Source organism: Notolepis coatsorum (genome assembly GCF_963971535.1).
Source record: "Notolepis coatsorum genome assembly, chromosome: 2".
Lineage (NCBI taxonomy): Eukaryota > Metazoa > Chordata > Actinopteri > Aulopiformes > Paralepididae > Notolepis > Notolepis coatsorum.
Window position 1 is genome coordinate 190,813,033 of NC_140166.1, and position 23,306 is coordinate 190,836,338.

General features: G+C 44.1%; 1 protein-coding gene across 1 annotated transcript in view; it reads right to left on the minus strand.

Annotated features, from left to right (window-relative positions):
• Positions 1 to 471: 471 nt before the first annotated feature.
• The window catches only part of cbarpb (CACN subunit beta associated regulatory protein b), a 33,843-nt gene continuing 11,008 nt past the window's right edge, over positions 472 to 23,306 (minus strand). Inside the window, exons 5-11 of the mRNA XM_084309299.1 lie at positions 21,121 to 21,182; positions 12,266 to 12,428; positions 11,157 to 11,328; positions 10,456 to 10,614; positions 9,137 to 9,386; positions 7,681 to 7,870; positions 472 to 6,506 (exon numbers count right to left, since the gene is read on the minus strand). Coding sequence (XP_084165425.1) covers positions 4,946 to 6,506; positions 7,681 to 7,870; positions 9,137 to 9,386; positions 10,456 to 10,614; positions 11,157 to 11,328; positions 12,266 to 12,428; positions 21,121 to 21,182 — 2,557 coding nt within the window. The 3' untranslated portion in view covers positions 472 to 4,945. The remainder of the gene's footprint in view (positions 6,507 to 7,680; positions 7,871 to 9,136; positions 9,387 to 10,455; positions 10,615 to 11,156; positions 11,329 to 12,265; positions 12,429 to 21,120; positions 21,183 to 23,306) is intronic.

A 23,306-nucleotide genomic window follows, 5' to 3' on the forward strand; every position in this document is an offset into this window, starting at 1 on the left:
AATGTACAGTATATAATACTGGATAACTACATTTAAAAGGAAAATGCTATTGAAGTGAACCAGGGTATCCTAAAAGGGTAGAATGTGTGTTGCAATGATGAATATGCTTTTGAATTAATAACAAGAATGGAATTATAATTGAATGTATTAAAGTAATGTAACTAATTGAACTGAATGATGATACAATGATGATTGATTGATTATTCTGTTGAATAAATAAACGTTGTTGAAATCACAACCGGGAGGACCCAGAACCAATAACACCATGTATGCGCCTTCCTTTGTCAAATGACTAACTACAACCTGTTTCATAGGTTAAATATATCTCTGCTATCAGGTGCCATATCCTGGTACCTGTAACACTTGCCCACACTTTTGGAAACAATTAAAAAATAATAAGGCACAGTGGAACCATTTATGTTTCATTCATTTATTCACTGATTGGAAAACAACCCCAAAATAACTGTTGAAACGGTTTGGTCCCTCAATGCTCAATAGATCGGGGTCAACAAAGGCAAAGTTGTTAAGAAAGCTCAACTTTTTCTTGAAAAACTGAGCAGTTAACTAACAAGCAAGGAATACAGAAATAGATTGTATTTTCTTTTCTTTTTTTACTTCATGGAAATAAATCTCACAAAATCTAATTTACAGTATCATAGCATGACTCCTAAACAAAGGTAGATTCCATAAAATACAAAATCTCTAGTCATACCAACGCTTTTAACTTCTGCCTCAAACAAATGAGTATTGATCATGGTATTGATCATTTGGTACAGCAAGTCTGAGAAAACATGAAGATATGTACTAAAAACGTTAACTCTCATGCAAACCTGTAATGCTGAGACACAGGTGTGGATCCAAGTGTAGATTAAACAGGCAGGATGCAGATGACGTGGAAAACCAACAATGGTTTGTTTAATGCAGGACCGGCAGGCAGATACAGATAAGCAGAGGGTGGGTGGTAGCTCACTTGCTACACTGGCAACAGACTGTTAATAACTACTACAAGTAGCAGCTAGTAACAATCAGAACACGTAGAACAGATGAATAACTGACTGGGGAAAATGGACATAAGTACAAAAGGGGGTGATGATTGATTGACAACAGCTGGGGGTGATGACAGATTGACGACAGCTGGTGATACACAGTTGCCAGAGGGAAACACACAAGGACATCTGCAGGACCTTGGTGGAAACACAAGAGGAGAGACTATGGGGAGGGGGAGACAGAGTTAGCACTGGAGCTGGACGTCACAGCCATGACACAAACCTATGCACAGTTATGAGTCAATGCATTGGACAGGCTACTGGTTAGTATACAAAACATCTTTACCACAGTGTCCCCAATTATATCTACTTTATGTCTACATTTAATAAAAGACATAGACTAAGTCTAGCACCTGCGACATTGTGCTTGGATACAGGACAAGTTTTACATTTTATACAAAATGTACTTAATTAGTTGTTGTCTTTGAGATTGGGATGTTACAAACCCTGCTCTCTGCCCCCTTTGTCTTAAATGTACTGTAACTGGAGCATTGTGGTTGGGTAGATGCTAGATTGGATAGCCTGGAAGAAAATGTTTTCATTGTATTGTTGTTCAGGCAGTGGGAGGGATAAAGGTCAGGGTTAGGGACAGGTTCATAAAGAACCTTTAAGGTTAAAATGATGACTTGCGGCTTTGCAGTAGCTTTGCCAAAAAACCGAGGACCCCCAATACAATGCAGATGACCTCGTCCAATCTAGCATCAACCTTTTGGCTGTTAATCAGAAGAAGTTAAACTCTCTTCCATCTTATCCAGATCTATCAGGTATTACTGACCAATAATTAACCCCAGGAAGGCATCTGGGAAACTCATCTTCTTCTTAGAGTGGATTAAGCATTATTAATGGTCTGTCCTTGATGTTTTTGAACACTTTCATTAAAAGGCACCAGGTCGTCCGATAACACAAAGTGGTGCCTCCTATACAGGGAGATGGAGAGAGCGAGAGAGAGAGCATCTCAGTCTTCTCCGTGGTAACTCACTTAATGGTGCAGGGTCTGCGGGGTGTATGGGAGTTCTGTGGAGGAGTGGAAAGGGTTAGAACACGGAATCCCTCTCCTGCATCCAATCCTCTGACCTATTCACCATCACCCCTCTTCAACCCCCTTTCATCTCGCCCATTGTTCCCGTAATGAGGAACACCGCCTCTGCTTCGGAGTCCACTCGAGTTGCTGAGAGGAGACGTCTATCATCCCGAGGAGAGAGAGACCTTATCTGGTTGTGGGGAAGAACACTACCATCACACCCCAAACAAAAAGAGGGGGAATACTAGCTATTGCCTCTTGCCCTACCGATCCTCTATAGGGAGAACCCCCTGCCACGCTGCGCCGTAAGCAGCCTCTGAGAGCCAAGTGCGGAGAGGTGGGATGAAAGGAGGTCTCTCCTCCCCCTTTTCTCCCCATGATCAATATTCAACACGGTCTTCTGCAGCGGTTCCTCTCGCACACACCCCTGTGAGAGAGGGCGAGCCCAACAGCCCCTCTGAGAGCCGCTAATTGATGAAACTGGGTCACACGCATCCTGCCACTGCTGCACACACTGCTGAGGACGCGATGGCAGAGCTCCACTTCTCCTATAGCCACTAGTAGCCACTATAGCCAAGAGCAAAGCATTATTTTGAGCTGCGACCAGCAGCTCTATAGGTCACTCTGTTGGTCGTCGGCCAACAAAGATTTTCCCACCCTCTAGCGGCCACATGTTTAGCCGTCGGGGGCTAAAATTGGGCATTGAGTTCAAGTGTGTGTGTCTGTGTGTGTGTGTTCATGTGCTTGTTCTTCTATCTAGTATCTTCCGACAGGCTTGCCATTCCTTGCCTTCTGTACCCACAAAAAATAATCTGATAATGCGGTAGATTTGAATGGCAGCAGTGTGGTTTGCTTAAATCACACACAGAGGAAGCTGGAGGAGGGAAAAAATGATGTGGAATTTGCAACAAATAACATCTTTGTTCGTTCTGGTTTTGTAAGCTGTGGCAGGAAGTTCAGTCAACGAGCCCCCGAGGGAGGCATGCACACTGCACTGTCAACTTTCCTCAGGATGAGAAGAAGAGGAGGGGGGAGAAAATAAAAGAATGCAAACGGCGGACAAATAAAAGCCTGTTCTGTGAGCCCCATGCGCGAGAAAGCATGCCTTTCAATAAACACTAACATCTGCAAAGGGCAGCATCAGTCCCTTTCAAAAGACTTAATGTGACTGCCCACAGCTGTAAACCTGTACAAGAGACCCTGGCTGAGTCTATTCTCACTCTGTAGACCAAAGTAATAGTATATGGGTCTTATGCCGGCATCAGACTACACAATATCTTTGTCTTTCACGATGTGAAACGTGCGGACGCCACATCGCTGTTGTTCATTATGTCACACCACAAGGGGTAAAGACGCCCATTTTGTTGTTCCCAATGTTCATAATCGAGCATGGTGCTGGAAATGTGTCCGCCACGACAAAATCATGTCAAAATCTGGCTGAATTTGTGTCGTCTAATCCAGGCATTAGATGTACAGAGTGCCTTGAGTCATAGCTCACTGAGCCATGGATTCTTATAGCTTATAGCTGTCTAGTTCTAAGGATGATCAACCTATTTGTGGGTATCTAGTTTCAGATGAGTTTTAAAGGAACACGCCAACATTATGGGAAATGCGCTCACCATCTAGCTTAGCACCAATTAATGGAAGCGGATAAGGATCAGCTAGCCTAGCTGTTGGCCAAAAACTCCTCTCCCGGAGTGTTAGCTAGGCTATCTGATCCGTATCCACTCCCATTCATTTGTGCTAAGCTAGACTAGCTTGCAGTCGGATAGCTTTCTACTGAACGCACAGAGGACATTTTGTAGCTTATTTATCTTCTTGTCTGAGAAGACGGTAAGCACATTTCCCATAATGTTGTGTGTTCCTTTAAAGCTTATCTGTCTAGTTCTATCAGTGCCACTGTTGAGGTCCTTCTATATACATGTGTTTTTTTGGCACAGAGCTCAGGTACATAACCTGTCCTTGAAGCTGCTCTACACATCCTCTTCATTGTCACTAGCAAAAAGCAAAACAAACTAAAATACATTACAATGAATGAATGAACAAACCAATATATTAAATTACACTGAAATCACAGCCATCACTTATCTAGAAAACCTTTGCTTCCATCAAGAAAATATCCTTTATAAGAACCACGGTGTCCCCGGTGCCAGACATTCAAAGACATGGAGAATTAAAAGCTTCCATTTGAATAGGAATAGCCTCTATGAGAGAGAAATATCGTAGTAAAAATCCATGCCCAACTATTTACTTCTCTTTTTATATCTTAACGTACCATAGAGTGTGAATGGCTATGTGTAAACAACCTCATGAAATTCAACTGTGATTCAGTCTCAGTCACACAATTTCAGGGACAACACTGTAACACAGTATGATACAGTGTCATATCATAGACGTTTATGGTGTATGGCGGATCTTTCAGCCTAAAAATGAACAGCAATTAAAGTACTTGTTCAGCGACGCTTGAGCTTGGGATTGACCCAACCTACCATATTATCTGGCAGGCAACCATTGTGTCCAAACCTATAGATGTCTACGTGTCTAATAGCACCTGGTTTCACAGTGGAACTAGTACACAGGGAATACTGGCTCTTGTCTTCACCCATCACACTGGAGAGGAGAGCAACGGCACCAATAGAGACACAATAAGTGACTGGACTATATCTGGGGAAGGATCTTTCAACTACGGGCTGATTTAACACAGATATACTGTTTGGTGTAGTGTGCTTATAGGTCTGGACCAGGTCATCAAAACATAACACTGTGTATATATAGAGATTGGTATTGAGATTGAGGCATGACAGAAGTCAAGGAGATCGAGGAGATTGTTTTGTCAGTCGGAGGAAGGATGGTGTGGAGGAGGCCAACTGGAGCCCTGCTACACTGGGCTGTGGTCAGGAGAGGCGTGGCAGGCTGTTACGCTCACGCACTCTGTCGCCGTGTCCCTGGTCCGACGCAGGCCCGTGTACAGCCGCTCGTCCAGACCGGCGGTCAGTTTGTCAGTCAACTCAGCTGTGATGGTCTGAGGACCGTAGCCCAGGGAGTCAGGGCGCCGGGGGGGCGAGCGCTCGTCAGGGGGCTCGGGAGGGGGTCCCGAATGCGGGTCAGGGTGCTCTCCTAACCCTCCCTCTCTCTCCAGGATGGAAGGATGAGGAGGGGGAGAAATAAAGGCCCGCTCCTCCTCCTCTCCGACAGTGCTGCTTTCCCCCTCCAACTGCACCTCCACCTCCATCCCTTCTTCCCTCGCTTTCCCCTCATCCTCTGTCACAGTCGCCTCCGCCTTAGGGGTGTCGGGAGCGACGGCGGCGGCACTGTCGCCGGCCTCCTCGTCGGGGGCACTGACGATGCGCGGGAGAGTGCTGTGGTAGCCCGTGTCCAGTGGGTAGTTGACGCTGTCGCCTCGCCGCAGCGGGGTCCGCTGCCTCTCGAAGGAGGAGTGGTGGTAGTGTCTGACGCCGGGGTCGCTCCACTGCTTGTGGCGCTGCCACTGCTTCCGGAGGTGGACGCGGGACCGGTGCTTCTTCAGCGGGGACTCCTGTTGGTCGAACTGGGGATCGTGGCGAAGAAACTGGTGGAACAGCGCGTCCGTCTTCTCGTCGATGCTGTAGTCTCGGCGGTGCAGGGGCGGGGGCTGAGGTGAGGGCAGGGCCGCCTCCCGGGGCGTGAACATTTGACCGTATGGCGACCAGCCCAATGGGCCGGCACCTGTTTCTATGGCAACGCCTCCACTGGCCCCCGCCGACAACTCCTCCTCCTCCGGTTCCTCCTCAAAGAGATAAGACTCGAAGCTGTCACCTATGGTGCTGGTCCGCCCTGCACTGGTGAAATGGTGCCGTTTCTCCAGTGCGGTTCTGTCTTTAGGGCTGCTGCTGGTACTGCTGCTCCCAAACAGACGCAGGTCCTCTGGGGCGCGAGACGGAGCCTCTATTGACACATAGCCACTGTCCATCTGCAGTAGCTTACGGTTTCCCGACTCCCCATCACTGCCTCTTCTCTCTGGCTCCATGCTATCCTGCTTCCTCTTTTTCCTCACGTTCTCCCCCAGCATCTCATCCACATCCACAGCAAAGTCCTTGTCTTCATCTCTGCCCTCCTCTGGCTCATCCCCTAAGTCTTGTGACGGGTAGCTGGGCAGCTCTCCACGCCCTCCCAGGGAGCACACACTGTCGACATCGCTGCAGACTGAGTTTCTGTCATTATTGCTGCTCTGGTCAGAGGCAGCATACTGCTCCAGTGAGGCACGGAGGTTCCAGATGTCTCTGTAAAGGGTCTGGGAGTCCTGGGAGTCCTGGGGGTCCTGGTGTTCAAGCGAGTCCAAGGGGTCGGTGCTCTCCCTCCTGCCTAGGGTCAGTGCTTCGTCCTGGGGCTCAGGGGTCAGGCCTATCACCCCCGGACCACCACGGCTGCAGCTGGGCTCCACCATCACCTCGACCTCTAACCTGTAGTATAAGCACAGGAGGGATGGATAGGCCACAGGCAGAGAGAGAGAGAGAGAGAGAGAGAGAGAGAGAGAGAGAGAGAGAGAGAGAGAGAGAGAGAGAGAGAGAGAGAGAGAGAGAGAGAGAGAGAGAGAGAGAGAGAGAGAAATAAAGAAAGCAAGGGTCAGTACTTACTCGATCCACACATTCATCTGCGATATGGCTATGTACACAGTACACAGGGAAGTGATTTACATGACTTGCTATGGCTGTTACTCCCACAAACTCAACTGAACATAATAATGTCATGTGTTTTTCAAATCCTACGAATTGTCTTGCCTTTAGTCATGAGATATGATGAGGCAATCTGAAACGTACATGAGCAACATGAGATATGATTTTATGGTGTTTTTTGTTCTGGATCTATTGTGATGTTTCTTCTTGACTTGTAAAGTCCATGGGGGCAATTCCATGTGATCTCAGGCTATACTGTACAAATACATTTGATTTGATATGATTTGAGCTCTGTCAGAAGCTGTAAATGTAATATAATGGATTAATTCTAATTATTTATTTGCATGAAAACTTTTCCAACAATTCGAAGGTGACTTCATGGAAATGACTCTGATTTCTACATATACAGAAATGCACAGAATTATGGATTTTGCTTATTTAGATGCTTCAATTTGGCAAATGAAAATAAATGACTCATTAGAAGGTATTAGACATTTTTGGCCAAAGAAATGTCATGATCAGCAGATCCTGCCTTGTCATAAATACGGAACCTAAAGTACCAAAGTCCCAGTGGCCCTTGGAAGTCTTCTCGATACAATGTCATTGTGCGGCCATGTCAGCGATGGAATGGGCTGCCAGATATAGGCCCTGCGTCCCAATCCTCAACACATTCATCCAAATTATACACTTGGGGAATCCCCAACATTTGGATTTAAAAGCATGGGATTGATTTTTAACAAGATCTTGTTTAAACCAGTCTACTGTTTATAAATCCACTTGGAAACAAAGAACAAAAGCACACTTGAGCTTAGGGCAGCAGAGTGGAGAATAGGGACTGGGAGCCGTAGCTGTATCAAGCAGGGCATTACCACAGGTGGTTACCACAGGTCTTTCAGCTATAGAAATGAGTGCAAGGCAGCAAAGCAGTGGGCAGGATGAATGGCAAGGAAATTAAAGCTACCTGCCGAGGGAGGGGGGTGGGGTGGAGGGGGGTGAGAGGAGGCGTGTGGAGGGCCGGCTGGGGCAGTAGGTGACGTCTTGGGTGCGGGCGATGTATTGGATAAGGTCTATGTGGTGTACATCGGTATCGTCCTGGTCGATGCTCTCACTGGCAGCGCGCTGCCGCTGGAACTGTCTCCGCTTAGGAGAACCTGGTAGAACACAAGATGGGGAAAATTGATGGTCATCATAGTGTACACAGGTTATTGTACGTTATTGAATGAATGGTCTTGTGGTTATAGTGTACACAGGTTATTGTAAATGAATGGTCTTGTGGTTGTAGTGTACACAGGTTATTGTAAATGAATGGTCTTGTGGTTGTAGTGTACACATGTTATTGTAAATTAATGGTATTGTGGTTATAGTGTACACAGGTTATTGTAAATTAATGGTATTGTGGTTATAGTGTACACAGGTTATTGTAAATTGTGTACTTGTGTTCGGAAGTCTTGGCCATGTACACAAATCCACCATGACCGGTCTGAGAATTGCTGCAATGTCTAAAAGAAAAGCCAAACAAATTGCCAAATATTGCTCTGTCTCAGCTATTATTGGCAGCTTAGCCACGTGGAGAAGGAGGTGCTATGTGTACCCTTAAGTGTTCAGTGCTGCTTGGCCCCGATACATTTGATTCCCTGTTTATGTAATATAATTTGTGGAACCAAATAAAGTATTAAAATGTGTGTGTGTGTGTGTGTGTGTGTGTGTGTGTGTGTGTGTGTGTGTGTGTGTGTGTGTGTGTGTGTGTGTGTGTGTGTGTGTGTGTGTGTGTGTGTGTGTGTGTGTGTGTGTGTGTGTGTGTGTGTGTGTGTGTGTGTGTGTGTGTGTGTGTGTGTATATAATATAGTATGAGGGGGGTTGGCGGGGAGGCTCCTGTCAGGGGCTCAAATCGCCTTGGAAAGACCAATCTGCGTCACTGAGCCATCTGTTATGTGTGTGTGTGTGTGTGTGTGTGTGTGTGTGTGTGTGTGTGTGTGTGTGTGTGTGTGTGTGTGTGTGTGTGTGTGTGTGTTGAGTGAGTATGTGTGTGTGTGTGTGTGTGTGTGTGTGTGTGTGTGTGTGTGTGTGTGTGTGTGTGTGTGTGTGTGTGTGTGTGTGTGTGTGTGTGTGTGTGTGTGTGTGTACTGTGCCAAGCAAGCCATCTCACAGTTGGAGATGGAGCCCCCCTGCTTAGCAATTGTCTGTTAACGCCACAAGGGAATGCAGTGGAAAAACACGTAACAGAAATAGATGGACAAAAGGGGAAATAAATGGTTAATGATATACATAAGCCAATTATACTGGTCTCTCAATTATTACCATAATTAATCATCAACGTGAAAAATGTATTTATTGCTACGCTTATTTAATCCATCCACTTCCTGCATTGCTGCCAGGTAATACGTGATATATGGCACATCCGGCCCAGGATCCATTACCTCTGGTGTCCAGACTGGAGGCTCTCTGGCTGCTGTCCAGCTTCCACTTCTTGATCTTGAAGTAAGGGCTGGCCCCCTCCAGGCTGGCATGACGCCGCAGCTTGGTGAAGAACTGCAGCACCGGCCCCTGGCTCCCTGCACCACCACCACCACCACCGGGAGAGGCACTGCTCGCTGCAGCGTCCCCGTCGCCCACACTCACGCCGCCCGGGCCACCCCTGGTCCTGGCCCCTGCTCCCATCATCTCAATCTGAGGCAAGAGAGAGAGTGGACGTCAAGAGAGAAAAGCCTGTCAGAAGCAGTGGTGTGTGAGGACAACCTCCACTGACAGTGTCGCTCCACACCCATCGACCACCCTGTTGTCACTTCCCCAGGCTAGCTGACCCTCTAGTCTAACCTCCTCACGGATGGCTCTCTTGTTGTCTGACTGACTGACGTAAATATTCAAACTCTACTGACTCTACCGTTCACTCATTGTTTTATTTTATTAATAGGTAGTCTTAAGACACTGAAGTCACCGTGTCTTAACTGTAATTACTAACAGCCGAGTAACTGTAATTACCACCGTGAATGATGTGGCGCGAGGCGAAAGGCAACGTGCCCAATTTAACAACCGCTGCATTCCTTTATCGTCTCACCGTCAAGTCGTGTCATGTTGAAGAAAGTGTGACTTTTATTTATTGTGAGAGTGAGTATTTGCAGGGGTGTAAAGTACTTTGTTACAATACTTAAGTACAGTTTTTTGGGATTTGTACTTTACTCAAGTATTATTAGGTTTGTATACTTGTACTTTTACTCAATTACATTTCAGAGAAAAAAAAACATACTTTTTACTCCTTACATTTAAAACGCAGACCTACAAAGTACAAAGTACAAATCTCGCAGGTCCAACTATTTTAATTAGTATATTTGTTTCTTTGGCCGAACTAACGTTAACGTTATTAATCCTGCGGCCGCGCTTTATTTAAAAATAGCCAATGAAATCCCCATCAATGGAAAATCAACCCGCCCATACCCATGCTGATTGGTCCTTGTGCAAGACTAGAAAGCGGGGATCTTTGATTAAACACCTGCTCTCAGAATAATAGACAGTCAGAAAAAACGTTTTTACTTTAACTTTTTAGTACTTAAGTACATTTAAAAGTAGAAACTTTTTTACTTTTACTCAAGTGTGTTTTTAGCCAGATATTCTGACTTTTACTTGAGTACGATTTTGAGATGGTACCCATACTTTCACTTAAGTATAATTTCTGGGTACTTTTTACACCCCTGAGTATTTGGTCGGTGTGAACATGAATTGACGCCGCGTGGCGACTTACAGAAGAGGGGCTTTGTTCCTTGGTGCTGGGAGGAGCGGAGGAGCTCTCGCTGAAGCTGCTGGTGACCACAGCGGAGTTGAGAGCATCTCCGGGAAGAGCCGAGCTGGGACTGATACTCCGGCTGGTCAACGCTGTCTGGGGCAGGGGACACAGCATGGGCTGGAGGGAGGCACACACACACACACACACACACACACACACACACACACACACACACACACACACACACACACACACACACACACACACACGCACACACACACGCACACACAGTATTAGAATTTCACTGCCACACTACCAAAGGGTTAACCCTTTCACTGCAACAATACAGAAGGTTAAGCCTTTCACTGCCACATGACAAAGGGTTAACCCTTTCACAACCACACTACAGAAGTCTGTGTGGTAGTGAAAGGTTAACCTTCTGTAGTGTGGTAGTGAAAGGGTTAATGAACGGCAAGCCTGGACTCCCTCCCAGGCTGTCAGTCCAGCTCCAGTGATTGAACAACCGCACCTAAATGGGAAATCAATGCATCTCGCCCATTGAAATGAGCAGGCTGAATGATCCATGATCCCAGTGTTTAGGTACATTAACGTTGATACATTTTCTCTGCCCTAGCCCCGGTTTGATTCATGGTCTAATTGGGCCCCCGGTCATCATGACTAACGACACACCAGGACTAATAGCAAGGCAGCACTGTCACCTGGAAGATGGAGAGTGCTGATTTGGTGGTGGGGCGCGTCGCCATGGTGATGGTGTTCTCGGCTGAGTCACACTCGTGGATGGTGACTATCTTGAGGGCCGGGGGAGGGATGTGGAGGTGTGTGAGCCGGGCGTTCTTCAGGTGATGGAAATCGCCCTCCGTCAGGGTGTACCTGCAGTCAGCGAGATGGGGTTGAGAGTGTACAGCGCTACCACGCGCACACGCGCGCACGCACACACACACACACACACACACACACACACACACACATACACACACACACACACACACACACACAGCACACACACACAGCACAGACCACTCCACTGCAACTCCTTTTGTGTCTGAAAATAATATAAAACTGTTTTTCTTGACCTGCTTGTTGTGCGTCATTCACAACACTTATCCTTTTCGTAAGAGACAAACAGCTAAAGGGAACATCGGGATTTCTGCGACTTCAAACCCTGCAGTTCATCCGCACTCAGTATTTAACCCAACAGAATTAGGCTATTCTCTCAGAACCATTTCCATAACAGTTGGGCTTTTGAGAGGAAAGTGGGTCACCAGAATGAAAGAGAGAGAGAGAGAGAGAGAGAGAGAGAGAGAGAGAGAGAGAGAGAGAGAGAGAGAGAGAGAGAGAGCGTTTTCTCTCCATACTATACATAATGCATTTTTAATTCATTCACTTAACCCCTAACTAACCATTACAGTATATCAGTGAAATGGGTGTAGTGATAATTAGGTAATTCTTTGATCTCTGTGAATAGCAAGATTTGTTTGGCTTGTGTGTGTGTGTGTGTGTGTGTGTGTGTGTGTGTGTGTGTGTGTGTGTGTGTGTGTGTGTGTGTGTGTGAGTGAATGAATGAATGAATGAATGAATGAATGAATGAATGAATGAATGAATGAATGAATGAATGAATGAATGAAAACTTTATTTAACAGATTGCAGAATGGGTACAATACAGTACGGCTCAATACACACAATTGTTAAGGGGATGCAGACCAGAGAAAGACTTTCGTCTTGTTTACATCAGGGTTCCCCATTTTCAATTCATATTGCGGGCCGCCGTGCGTGTGTGTGTGTGTGTACTGTGTATGGATTGACTGACCTGCGTCCTTTCTCCTGGGCCTTCTTGCTGTGGTCAAAGAGCGCAGCCTCGTTGAAGGAGACGCGGCGGCCCATGGTGCCCGTGGAGAGAAAGCGCTCAGTTTCCTGGTCGTGAGAGCTGGCCACTGACAGGCAGTCCGACTCATCCACCCTGATCGTGATCTCTGTCCAGGGGAGAGAGAGAGGGAGAGAGACCAGTGGGAGAAAGGGTTATTATAGTTTTGTATTTTTATTTTGTTTTATTTTGTTTTACATTTTTGTTGTCAGTTCAGTTTAGTTTCAGATCGTTTCCAGAGTTGGTTTGCTCGTTTCTGTTAGTTTTCTATTATTTAAAATAGTTAGCTGGTTTAAAATCATAAAAGAATAATAATAATAATAATAATAATAATAATAATAATAATAATAATAATAATAATAATAATAATAATAATAATAATAATAATAATAATAATAATAATAATAATAATAATAATAATAATAATAATAATAATAATAATAATAATAATAATAATAATAATAATAATAATAATAATAATAATAATAATAATAATAATAATAATAATAACAATATGGAAGGGGGGATTTGGTATTTGGGGCCAGATTTAACACAATGGGGACGAACAACGTATTTATCCGTGTTTCGATTCCACAGAAGCACGGATAAATCCGTGGCAAGTTGTTATCGCTTTTATTCCATATTAATAACCTATTCAAGGTCGCCGAGCGGCACTGCAGATTTACCCTACTCTATGAATTCGAGAAGGTGCAATACCGGCCAGATCCTCTTAGGGGCGCTATCGCGATAATGCAGTGTGCCCTGTGGCTGAACGGATCAGTCTTTTTTTTTTACTTTCAATGGAGATTTCAGTTAGCAGGATTCTAGATGTGCAGCATGTAGCTTGGATTACGTTTTGCATCGCAGATTTCACCATGCAATAATAGGATTTATCATCAGCCAATGGACATATCAATCTACCAGATGGCGATCGATAACAGGGAAATGCTCGGGGGGATCCCACCGGACCACGGCAAGATCTTTTTCACGTAAAGTACATCCTTGTTTTGATAGCCATCCACGGTCGGCCTATGAGGCTAATGAGGCTAACACGGTTATTGGTAATCAATAATCAGAAACGACGTCCCCCGCCCCCCCCTTTCATGCATACATGCGTGAGGATCGTGCCGATCATATGCAGTTTGAGTTTTAACTGGAGCGTATCTATAACCGAAATGCCATTGGATTTAACGTTATTAGCTATTAGCCCATTATCTCGGCTTCCAGGAAATATACTAGACCAAATCCGGTATAATGCTTATATTCACGGCGCTATAAAATGAGAACGTATTGATGATTTTTTTTCCTTTAAGCCATTTTGAAGGGACGGTTTATGGTCTCAATTCACAATGAGAATGGACAGATAGCAATACTATAAAGTATAGATTTAGCTCTACAAACAGCCCCACATCTGTTTACATTTCACGGTCCTCTTGAGATTAATTACACTCATCCCAGTGGCCGTGAAAGTGTTAATAGAATAGGTATTGTGTAATACAAACACTTTGTGAAGGCAATTCTCAAAATGAGATTACATTCAAATGTATTGTCATTATACAGCACAATACACCATCCAACCAGAGTGCAAATGTAACAGTAAAGTGCAATAGTAACATACAATGCACAGGTGATGAAACCCAGACATCTCATTTAGTATTGTCAATACTGAACGACTGCACGCTTGTCAAGAGCCAATCGCGCAATCGTTCAGTATTGACATTACTAATGAGATGTCATGCTAATTATGTCATGTTCTACAGTAGGACTTACTACTATAATACCTAATAAAACAAGTCATTAGAATAATAGAAGCCTATTTTGTTGGAACGATTAATTTAGCATGTATACAGTATGTGTGTGTGAGGCTGCCTCACTAAGCCGTTTCTCCACGCATTTATTTAGTTCTAGCAATAGGAATAAATCAAACCAAAAAATATTAATATCGTAGAGAAGAAGACAGTATGGCATATTAATACAGTATATTCCACTATACAGTAGCTATATCCGTGGCGATCGGTTTAGTTTAGCGGTTTGGCCAGACATGGCCGGTTAGCCTTCGGGAGAGGTGTTAGTTGGACAATGCCTAGGCTAACCGGCCATGTCCGCTTCCATTCATTGTGCTAAGCTAGGCTAACGAGCAGCCAGATAGCTTTCTACTGAACGCACAGAGAGGAAACTGGTATCCATCTTCTTGTCTCTCTCTGGAGAAGATGATAAGCTAATTTCCCAAAATGTTGGCGTGTTCCTTTAAGAGCAACCTCACAGAACTGAATGGGGACTTTACTTCTCATGGCCAGAGATCGACAAGAGGCCTCCTTCCAACTCCTAACCTGACGATCAATGCTTTAACAATACATTTGTATCAACTGTGAAGATCTGACCACGAGCATAATTGACATCTCCAACTCCACCACACTAACTAGTTCTAGTTTTTTGTTTAGTTTGAGTGAACCATAATAACTTTGGTAATTTTACATTTCACATAGACATTTACATTTACATTTAGTCATTTAGCTGATGCTTTTATCCAAAGCGACTTACAAGTTCTGTAATACAAGTCATCAGGAAGGGCACAACTCTATCAGCTGAGTAACAATGTTCATCAAAGTGTTTATGTTTATGTTTAAAGGATCCCCATTAGAGACACATGAAAGAGCCTCTAGTCTTCCTGGGGTCCTGGACAAAACAAATACAATACAAATGTACAACAAAAAATATGAATAAAAAATTAAAACAAAACACAAATTTAAAATTAATACAAATATACAAATTCACATTATAAAATCTAACATTCCAGTAAAAAAATAAAAAGATAAAATACACAGATAACAGTTACATACTTGACATGTTTGCAAGATATCTCTTAATATCTCTTAAAGTAATTTTATTATGTATTGTGGATGAGATGTTTTTCGGCAGAGCATTCCAGAGTGCTATTGGCCTATATATGCCAGTGAGTTTGAGAAAATTAGATTTTGGTGCTGATTTTGTTCTGATGTTACCAGAAGCGTTGTAACCATGTTCAGAAGTAATTTAACTGCTGAGCCAAGCTAGATGGCTTACCAGTGCTAATAATGTTCCGCAGTAGAATGAATGAATGAATGAATGAATGAATTAATGAATGAATGAATGGATGAATGAATAAATGACAACTTTATTTAACAGATTGCAGAATGGGTACAATACAGTACGGCTCAATACACACAATTGTTAAGGGGGTGCAGACGAGAGAAAGACGTTTGTCTTGTTTACATCAGGGTCCCCCATTTTAGAAGACTCATCGATACTTTATTTTCAACTATCAGCCATGCCAGATGTTCATGCATAAAACCAATACTTGTCCTGTATTAACAGCCTAGTGCCAGGCGAGCCGCTTCATTCTGAGCAACCTGCAACTTTTTTAAATTCGATTTTGTAGCTGACGACCAGATAACAGGGCAGTATTCTAAATGAGACAAAACCAAAGAATGAATAACAGATTTCATTGTGGAGGGAGTGATAAAAGCAGAACATTTCCTAGTCATACAAATTCCTCTTCCCATTTTAATGACAATATTATTTATATGTTTAGACCAAGATAAGGAGCTATCAATATTAACTCTGAGAAGTTTTATTGTGTTCACTTGTTCAATTTGTGTGGTGCCAATTGACAGTTTTAACTGAGGATGCATGCCCAACATGTGTCTAGATCCAAGCACAATGGCCTTTGTCTTATAGATATTTAACACCAACTTGTTGCACTCAATCCATTCATGAATGTCTGTTAAGGCCCTGTTTAAGGTGTCAGTTACATCTTGCTCAGATGTAGCTGCACTGTATAATGTTGTGTCATCAGCATACATAATTGTTTAATTTTTTTTTACAGCCAACGGTAAACCATTGGTAAAGATGGAGTATAACAAAGGCCATAGGCAGCTTCCTTGTGGAACCCCACAGTTAATGGGATTCCATTTTGAAAAGCTGCCATTAAAGAAGACTCTCTGTTGTCTCCTGGGTTCCATCCTAGAGGCTAATCTTTCCTGTGACAAAATGGCATCCAATGTAATAAAAAAAGTCAACCAACGAACTCGATTCTTGTACCGGATCTCCTCTCTGGTAAACAAGAATACCCTGAAGACTCTAGCAGGAGCACTCATTCAAGGGTACTACGACTATGCTTGCACCTCATGGTACCAAAGCACCTCAAAGGCACTAAAAAACAAATTACAAACATCTCAAAACAAGCTAGTCAGACTACTGCTTGACCTGACTCCTAGAACCCACCTCACCCCTGCCCACTTTGACAACCTAGGATGGCTTAGAGTAGACGACAGAGTACAGCAACTTGGAATGGGCCTGGTCTACAAGATACACTACGCGACCAAGGTACCCATGTACAATGTCAAAATACTTCCCAAAGGTCAGTGAATACCACGATCACAACACCAGAGGGAGCTCCACAAATCATGTTAAACCCAGATTCGGCTCAAACAAGGGACTAAACACGTTTCGCAATTATGCCACATCAATGTGGAACGCCCTACCCAAAGCTGTAAAGGAATGTGAATCACTACCCACTTTCAAAAACACTCTCAAAAAACACCTACGTGAGACAGCAATTCGAAACTGGCCCCTACAAATGTCCTAACCTAGTTGTACAGTAAATGACCAAGTAAGGCTTTGTCAGTATTCCAATGTACAGTGTAAAATGTGTGTGTCCCCCCTACCCAACCCCCCCCCCCCCCCCCCCCCCCCCCCCCTCCAATGTACAGCCCCCACCCACCCACCCAACCTCCTCCAATGTACAGTTTCTACGTCAAATGTATATACACTCTTTTTCTGGACACTTTTGTATCACAAACAGTACTGTATTTGCAAATCTGATATGTCATAAATGTATAGATGTAGCAGTACTGTCTATCTGTATGTCATGTATGTCATATATGTTATGATGAATTGAAAATGGGGGACCCTGATGTAAACAAGACGAAAGTCTTTCTCTGGTCTGCATCCCCTTAACAATTGTATGTATTGAGCTGTACTGTACTGTACCCATTCTGCAATCTGTTAATAAACTTTTCAATCAATCAATCAATCAATCCCTGAGAGATAATTAATAAACCATGGTAGTGCATTGGAGGTGAAACCATAACACTGTAGCTTATCTACAAGCAAGGTATGATCAATTACATCAAATGCTGCACTGAAATCCAACATAACGGCACCTACTAATTTCTTGTCATCCATACTTGATAACCAGTCATCACTCATTTGCAAGAGTGCAGTGCTCGTAGAATGACCTTCCCTGTATGCATGCTGAAAGGCTGAGAGCAGATTGTTATTGAAAAAGTAATCCATGACCTGTTTGAATACTATTTTTTCTATTATTTTGCTTAGCAACGGTAAAATACTGATCGGACGGCTATTTGGACCATTAAATGTTTTATTTTTGTCTTTTGGAAGTGGGATGATTTTAGCTTCCTTCCATGCTGTAGGATGAACCCCACTGATTAAGCACTGGTTGAATATATGACATATAGGAGTAGCTACAGAGTTAACCACAAGTTTAAGTATTTTGCTGTCTAATTTGTCTATACCGGAGGAAGTGGAATCTGCTTGAGACATAATTAATTTCAAAACTGTTGCTCTATCAATCTCATTAAAGCTAAAGAGACAGTTTTTGCCTTTCATTATTTCTTTCTTTATTAGTGAATGAGATAGTGAACCATCACTACTTTGTAGACATCCTCTTAATTTATCAACTTTATTTTTTAAGAAATCATTGAAGTAGTTTGCCATGTCATGAGGTTTTGTTATGAATTTACCTACAGATTGTATGAAGGAGATTGATGTATTTGATTTCCTGCCCATTATCTCATTCAGTGTTGACCATAGTTATTTTTTTTCATCAAAGTGTTGATATTAGGACATGTATGACAGTAAGGTTAGTTAGGGTTAGATTTTCATTTTTTTTTCATTTCAGATAATGGTTGAAGAAGTGCGTCTTTAGTCGACGGCGAAATATTGGACGGGTTTCGGCTGTCCTAACTGTGGTGAGCAGTTCGTTCCACCATTATGGGGCAAGGACTGAGAATAGGCGGCTTCTCCTTGATGACCCTCCCGGAGCTCGGATAGGAGTGGGTCTGAGATGGCCAGAAGATGCAGAGCGTAGGGGTCTTGAGAGAGACATAGAACATCCCTCGACCTGTTTTAATTTTTGACGTTATTTATTTGCACTAATGTTTATAGCCTCAGATAAGACATGTTGTTTGACACATTGAGATATATTCTAGAATTAGCGTAGCTTCGAGGAGAGGTACATCCTAAGTCAAACCAATCTCACGCAGACATTTTTGTCGAGAGTCGGTTTATGGTAATCTGGCAAAGTGCTGACTGGAGAGGTAAAAAAAATACCTTACGAAGGCAGCTTGATGCCAAAATGTTGGTGCCTTTTTAATAAATCATTTTCATTGGCAAGAGACTGAAGTAAGTGGTTTCCAAATGTCAAACTAGGAGCATCAGCATGTATTTATTCCAGGTATGACACTCCTGCCGACACTAATCAAAATATGGTTTTGACTATCACAATTTGCTGATTGGATAGATCACAAGCTTATGCTGACTAGATAAATATATGCATAGTACTTGTAGCATCCCTCCATCCATCCCCCATCCATCCATCCAATATCTCCTCTTCTCCTTCCCTCTATTTTTTTTTGACGTATTGCCTTCCTCTTTCTCTCCCCTTCCCTCCGTCCATCTCTCTCTCTCTCTCTCTCTATCTCTCTCTCTCTCTCCCTCTCTCTCTCTCTCTCTCTCTCTCTCTCTCTCTCTCTCTCTCTCTCTCTCTCTACAACAAGATACAAGATACAAGATTCCTTTATTGCCTCACAACCAGGTTGGTGGTATTCGTGAGCGGTACAGAGTGTATTAAGCTCTACAGTACATAAAACTGGAACATAGATACATTTACCCCCCCCCCCCCCCCCCCCCACCCCCTTCCCACAATGGATACATAATACAGCACAACATGACACAATAAATACATAAATACAGCACAGCACGACACGCCACAACATAACACACGGACGAGTCTAGTCCATCAGGTCAGGAGCTTGGTTAGTGACACATGCCTTCTCTATTTAAACGACCACATCAAACAAGAGGTGGACGCGGGCTAATACTGCGGCATGGTCATGCTGGACCTACAAAAGGCCTTCGACACTGTCAATCACACCATTCTGATTGACAAGCTAAAAGCAATTGGTTTTGATAGTCTATCAGTGAGCTGGATGCAATCCTACCTGGAGGGGAGAGAGCAGATGGTGGAGGTAAACGGTACCCTATCCCCCCCCCCCTCACAGTAAGCTGTGGTGTTCCACAAGGAAGCATACTAGGTCCGCTACTGTTCCTAATTTATGCAAATGACATGTCGTCAGCTTGTGACTGCAACTTGTTCCTGTTTGCGGACGACTCAGCCCTGCTGGTCTCTGACAAGAACAAGTTACAGGTTGAAAAAACCCTCAGCTCAGAACTAGGCAAAATCTGCATATGGCTCGCTGATAACAAACTATCATTACACATGGGCAAAACAGAGTCCATTCTCTTCGGTTCAAATAACAAACTCAGCAAGACCGACGGCTTCTCAGTTACAGTGGGTGACAATATTGTCACAAGGAAAGAAGATATTACCTACCTGGGTTCCATCCTAGAGGCAAATCTTTCCTGTGACAAAATGGCATCCAATGTAATAAAAAAAGTCAACCAACGAACTCGATTCTTGTACCGGATCTCCTCACTGGTAAACAAGAATACCCTGAAGACTCTAGCAGGAGCACTCATTCAAGGGTACTACGACTATGCTTGCACCTCATGGTACCAAAGCACCTCAAAGGCGCTAAAAACAAAATTGCAAACATCTCAAAACAAACTGGTCAGACTACTGCTTGACCTTACTCCTAGAACCCACCTCACCCCTGCCCACTTTGACAACCTAGGATGGCTTAGAGTAGACGACAGAGTACAGCAACTTGGAATGGGCCTGGTCTACAAGATACACTACACGACTAAGGTACCCTTGTACATGTCAAAATACTTCCCAAAGGTCAGTGAATACCACGATCACAACACCAGAGGGAGCTCCACAAATCATGTTAAACCCAGATTCGGCTCAAACAAGGGACTAAACACGTTTCGCAATTATGCCACATCAATGTGGAACGCCCTACCCAAAGCTGTAAAGGAATGTGAATCACTACCCACTTTCAAAAACACTCTAAAAAAACACCTAAGGGAGACTGCAACTCGAAACTGGCCCCTGTAAATGTCCTAACACAACCCCCTCCAATGTACAGTAAATTACCAAGTATGGTCTTGTCAATAATCCAATGTACAGTTTTGTTTGTACAGTTGTACAGTGTCCCCCACCCACCCAACCCCCCCCCCCCCCCCCCCACCCACCCAACCACCTCCAATGTACAGTCCCCCCCCACCCCCACCTACCCAATCCAATGTACAGTTTCTACGTCAAATGTATATACTCTTTTTTTCTGGACTCTTTTTGTATCACAAACAGTACTGTAATTGCAAATCTGGTATGTCATAGATGTATAGATGTAGCAGTACTGTCTATCTGTATGTCATGTATGTCATATATGTTACGATGAATTGAAAATGGGGGACCCTGATGTAAACAAGACGAAAGTCTTTCTCTGGTTTGCATCCCCTTAACAATTGTATGTATTGAGCTGTACTGTACTGTACCCATTCTGCAATCTGTTAATAAAGTTTTCAATCAATTCAATCAATCAAGTCTCTCTCACCGTGCGTAGGCTGGGAGTCCTCCATGTAGGTGGTGGTGGTCTTCTCTGGGTCATCGCCGGCCCTGGGGGCGACACAAGAGACAGTGGGATCAATGCTGTGACACAGATTTACCCCCTGGAGGAACTGCAGCCAATACACACCGTGCATCGCAGCCACACAGACAAGGCCACAGTCGGTCCACATAGAATAGAATAGAATAGAATAGAATAGAATAGAATAGAATAGAATAGAATAGAATAGAAATACTTTATTCATCCCGTGGGAAATTTGGACATACAAATCGCTCACAGTAAACAGTAAACATTTAGGGAGACAAAACGAGTCACGAATGAAGAATAAAATAAGCCTAAGAATAAAAATACCCAGCTCCGGGATATACATTTCCTATGTTATGTTTATACATTCTAATATAAAGTATACAGTAAAATCTACATAAATCTACAGTAAGTGTACAGTAAGTGTAATATTGAACAGTGTTGTTATGTATACACATTCTAATATAAAATATACAGAAGCCTACAGTAAGTGTAATATTGAATATTGTAAAATATACAGTCAAATATACAGAAGTCTACAGTAAGTGTACAGTAAGTGTAATATACATGAGACTGGCTGCACAGCAGACTGCACATCCTTGGCTGGGATACTATTTTATTCTGTTTTTTTCCCCTCCGGTGTGATGTTGAATGGGCTTCAGCAGCACAGCTACAGATCACCATTGCAGTGTGCAAGTAGGATTTCTAGGCACCGTACAAGCAGCAGGCCACAGGACCCAGTATCTACAATCAGTGCATAAAGCCATTCCCCTGCTGACTGGCTGGCTGGCTGCATAATCAATGAGCGCCTAAATCGTTGCCAGTAACTTGATAACCTCGAGGGCCGTGGGATCTCCGCCACTGACGGTGTAGCACCTTATTGGATCGCGTGTTGCAAACCATCTTTTAACGATACGTGGAAAACACAGGTCAAATACCGTATATAAAAAAAGGAGATGCTTCACTATTGTTTTTAGTATTTCATTGAACAAGGTAAGTCAAACGAATGAACGAGTGAGTGAGGGAGTGAATGAATAATTAATAATTGAATAATTGAATAATTCTTCAGTACAAAGATGGCCTGGCAACATCTGAAGACAGAATTGATGGACACAAAGGGCGGGGACTGTCCGTTATACTGTATGTCTTTTAGTGTGGGGATTATTAAGACAATGAAGCCTCTCAGATCTTGGCAGCTGAGCCTTTATATGTCTGAGAGGGAGAGATCTTCCCCTGGTATCATCTTCAATTGCTGTCTGTCCTCCACGCCCAGATTCTGCTCCATGAGGCAGAAAGAAAGAACTGAAGAGTCTCTTCCCCATCGTTTCTCCCCTTCTCAGGCCATTGTGCTATGTTGCCATTTGTGTGTGTGTGTGTGTGTGTGTGTGTGTGTGTGTGTGTGTGTGTGTGTGTGTGTGTGTGTGTGTGTGTGTGTGTGTGTGTGTGTGTGTGTGTGTGTGTGTGTGTGTGTGTGTGTGTGTGTGTGTGTGTGTGTGTGTGTGTGTGTGTGTGTGTGTGTGTGTGTGTGTGTGTGTGTGAATGACTTGAGGGATATCTCTGTCCACTCAGATTGGTGCTTCTTGGGGCTTTCATTTCCTCTGTGTACTCTGCCTCACCAGTGTGTGTGTGTGTGTGTGTGTGTGTGTGTGTGTGTGTGTGTGTGTGTGTGTGTGTGTGTGTGTGTGTGTGTGTGTTTTATCTCACACGCGTGGCTGGCTGAGACGTGAGATTAATCACAGCCGATGGCTGCTATGAAATCTCATTACACTCATCATTTGTACCAGTCGGCACGATTCCGCTCTGCTCTCCTCTGCTGTGCTCTGCTGTGCCCCGGCAAGTCTCGCCTGCCTCAGTCCCTGCCTCAGTCCCTGCCTCTGTCCCAGCCTCGGTCCCTGCCTCGGTCCCAGCCTCGGTCCCTGCCTCAGTCCCTGCCTCGGCCCCTGCCTCTGTCCCTGCCTCGGTCCCAGCCTCGGTCCCAGCCTCGGTCCCTGCCTCGGTCCCTGCCTCGGCCCCTGCCTCTGTCCCTGCCTCGGTCCCAGCCTCGGTCCCAGCCTCGGTCCCTGCCTCGGTCCCTGCCTCGGTCCCTGCCTCTGTCCCTGCGTCGGTCCCTGCCTCGGTCCCTGCCTCGGTCCCTGCCTCGGTCCCAGCCT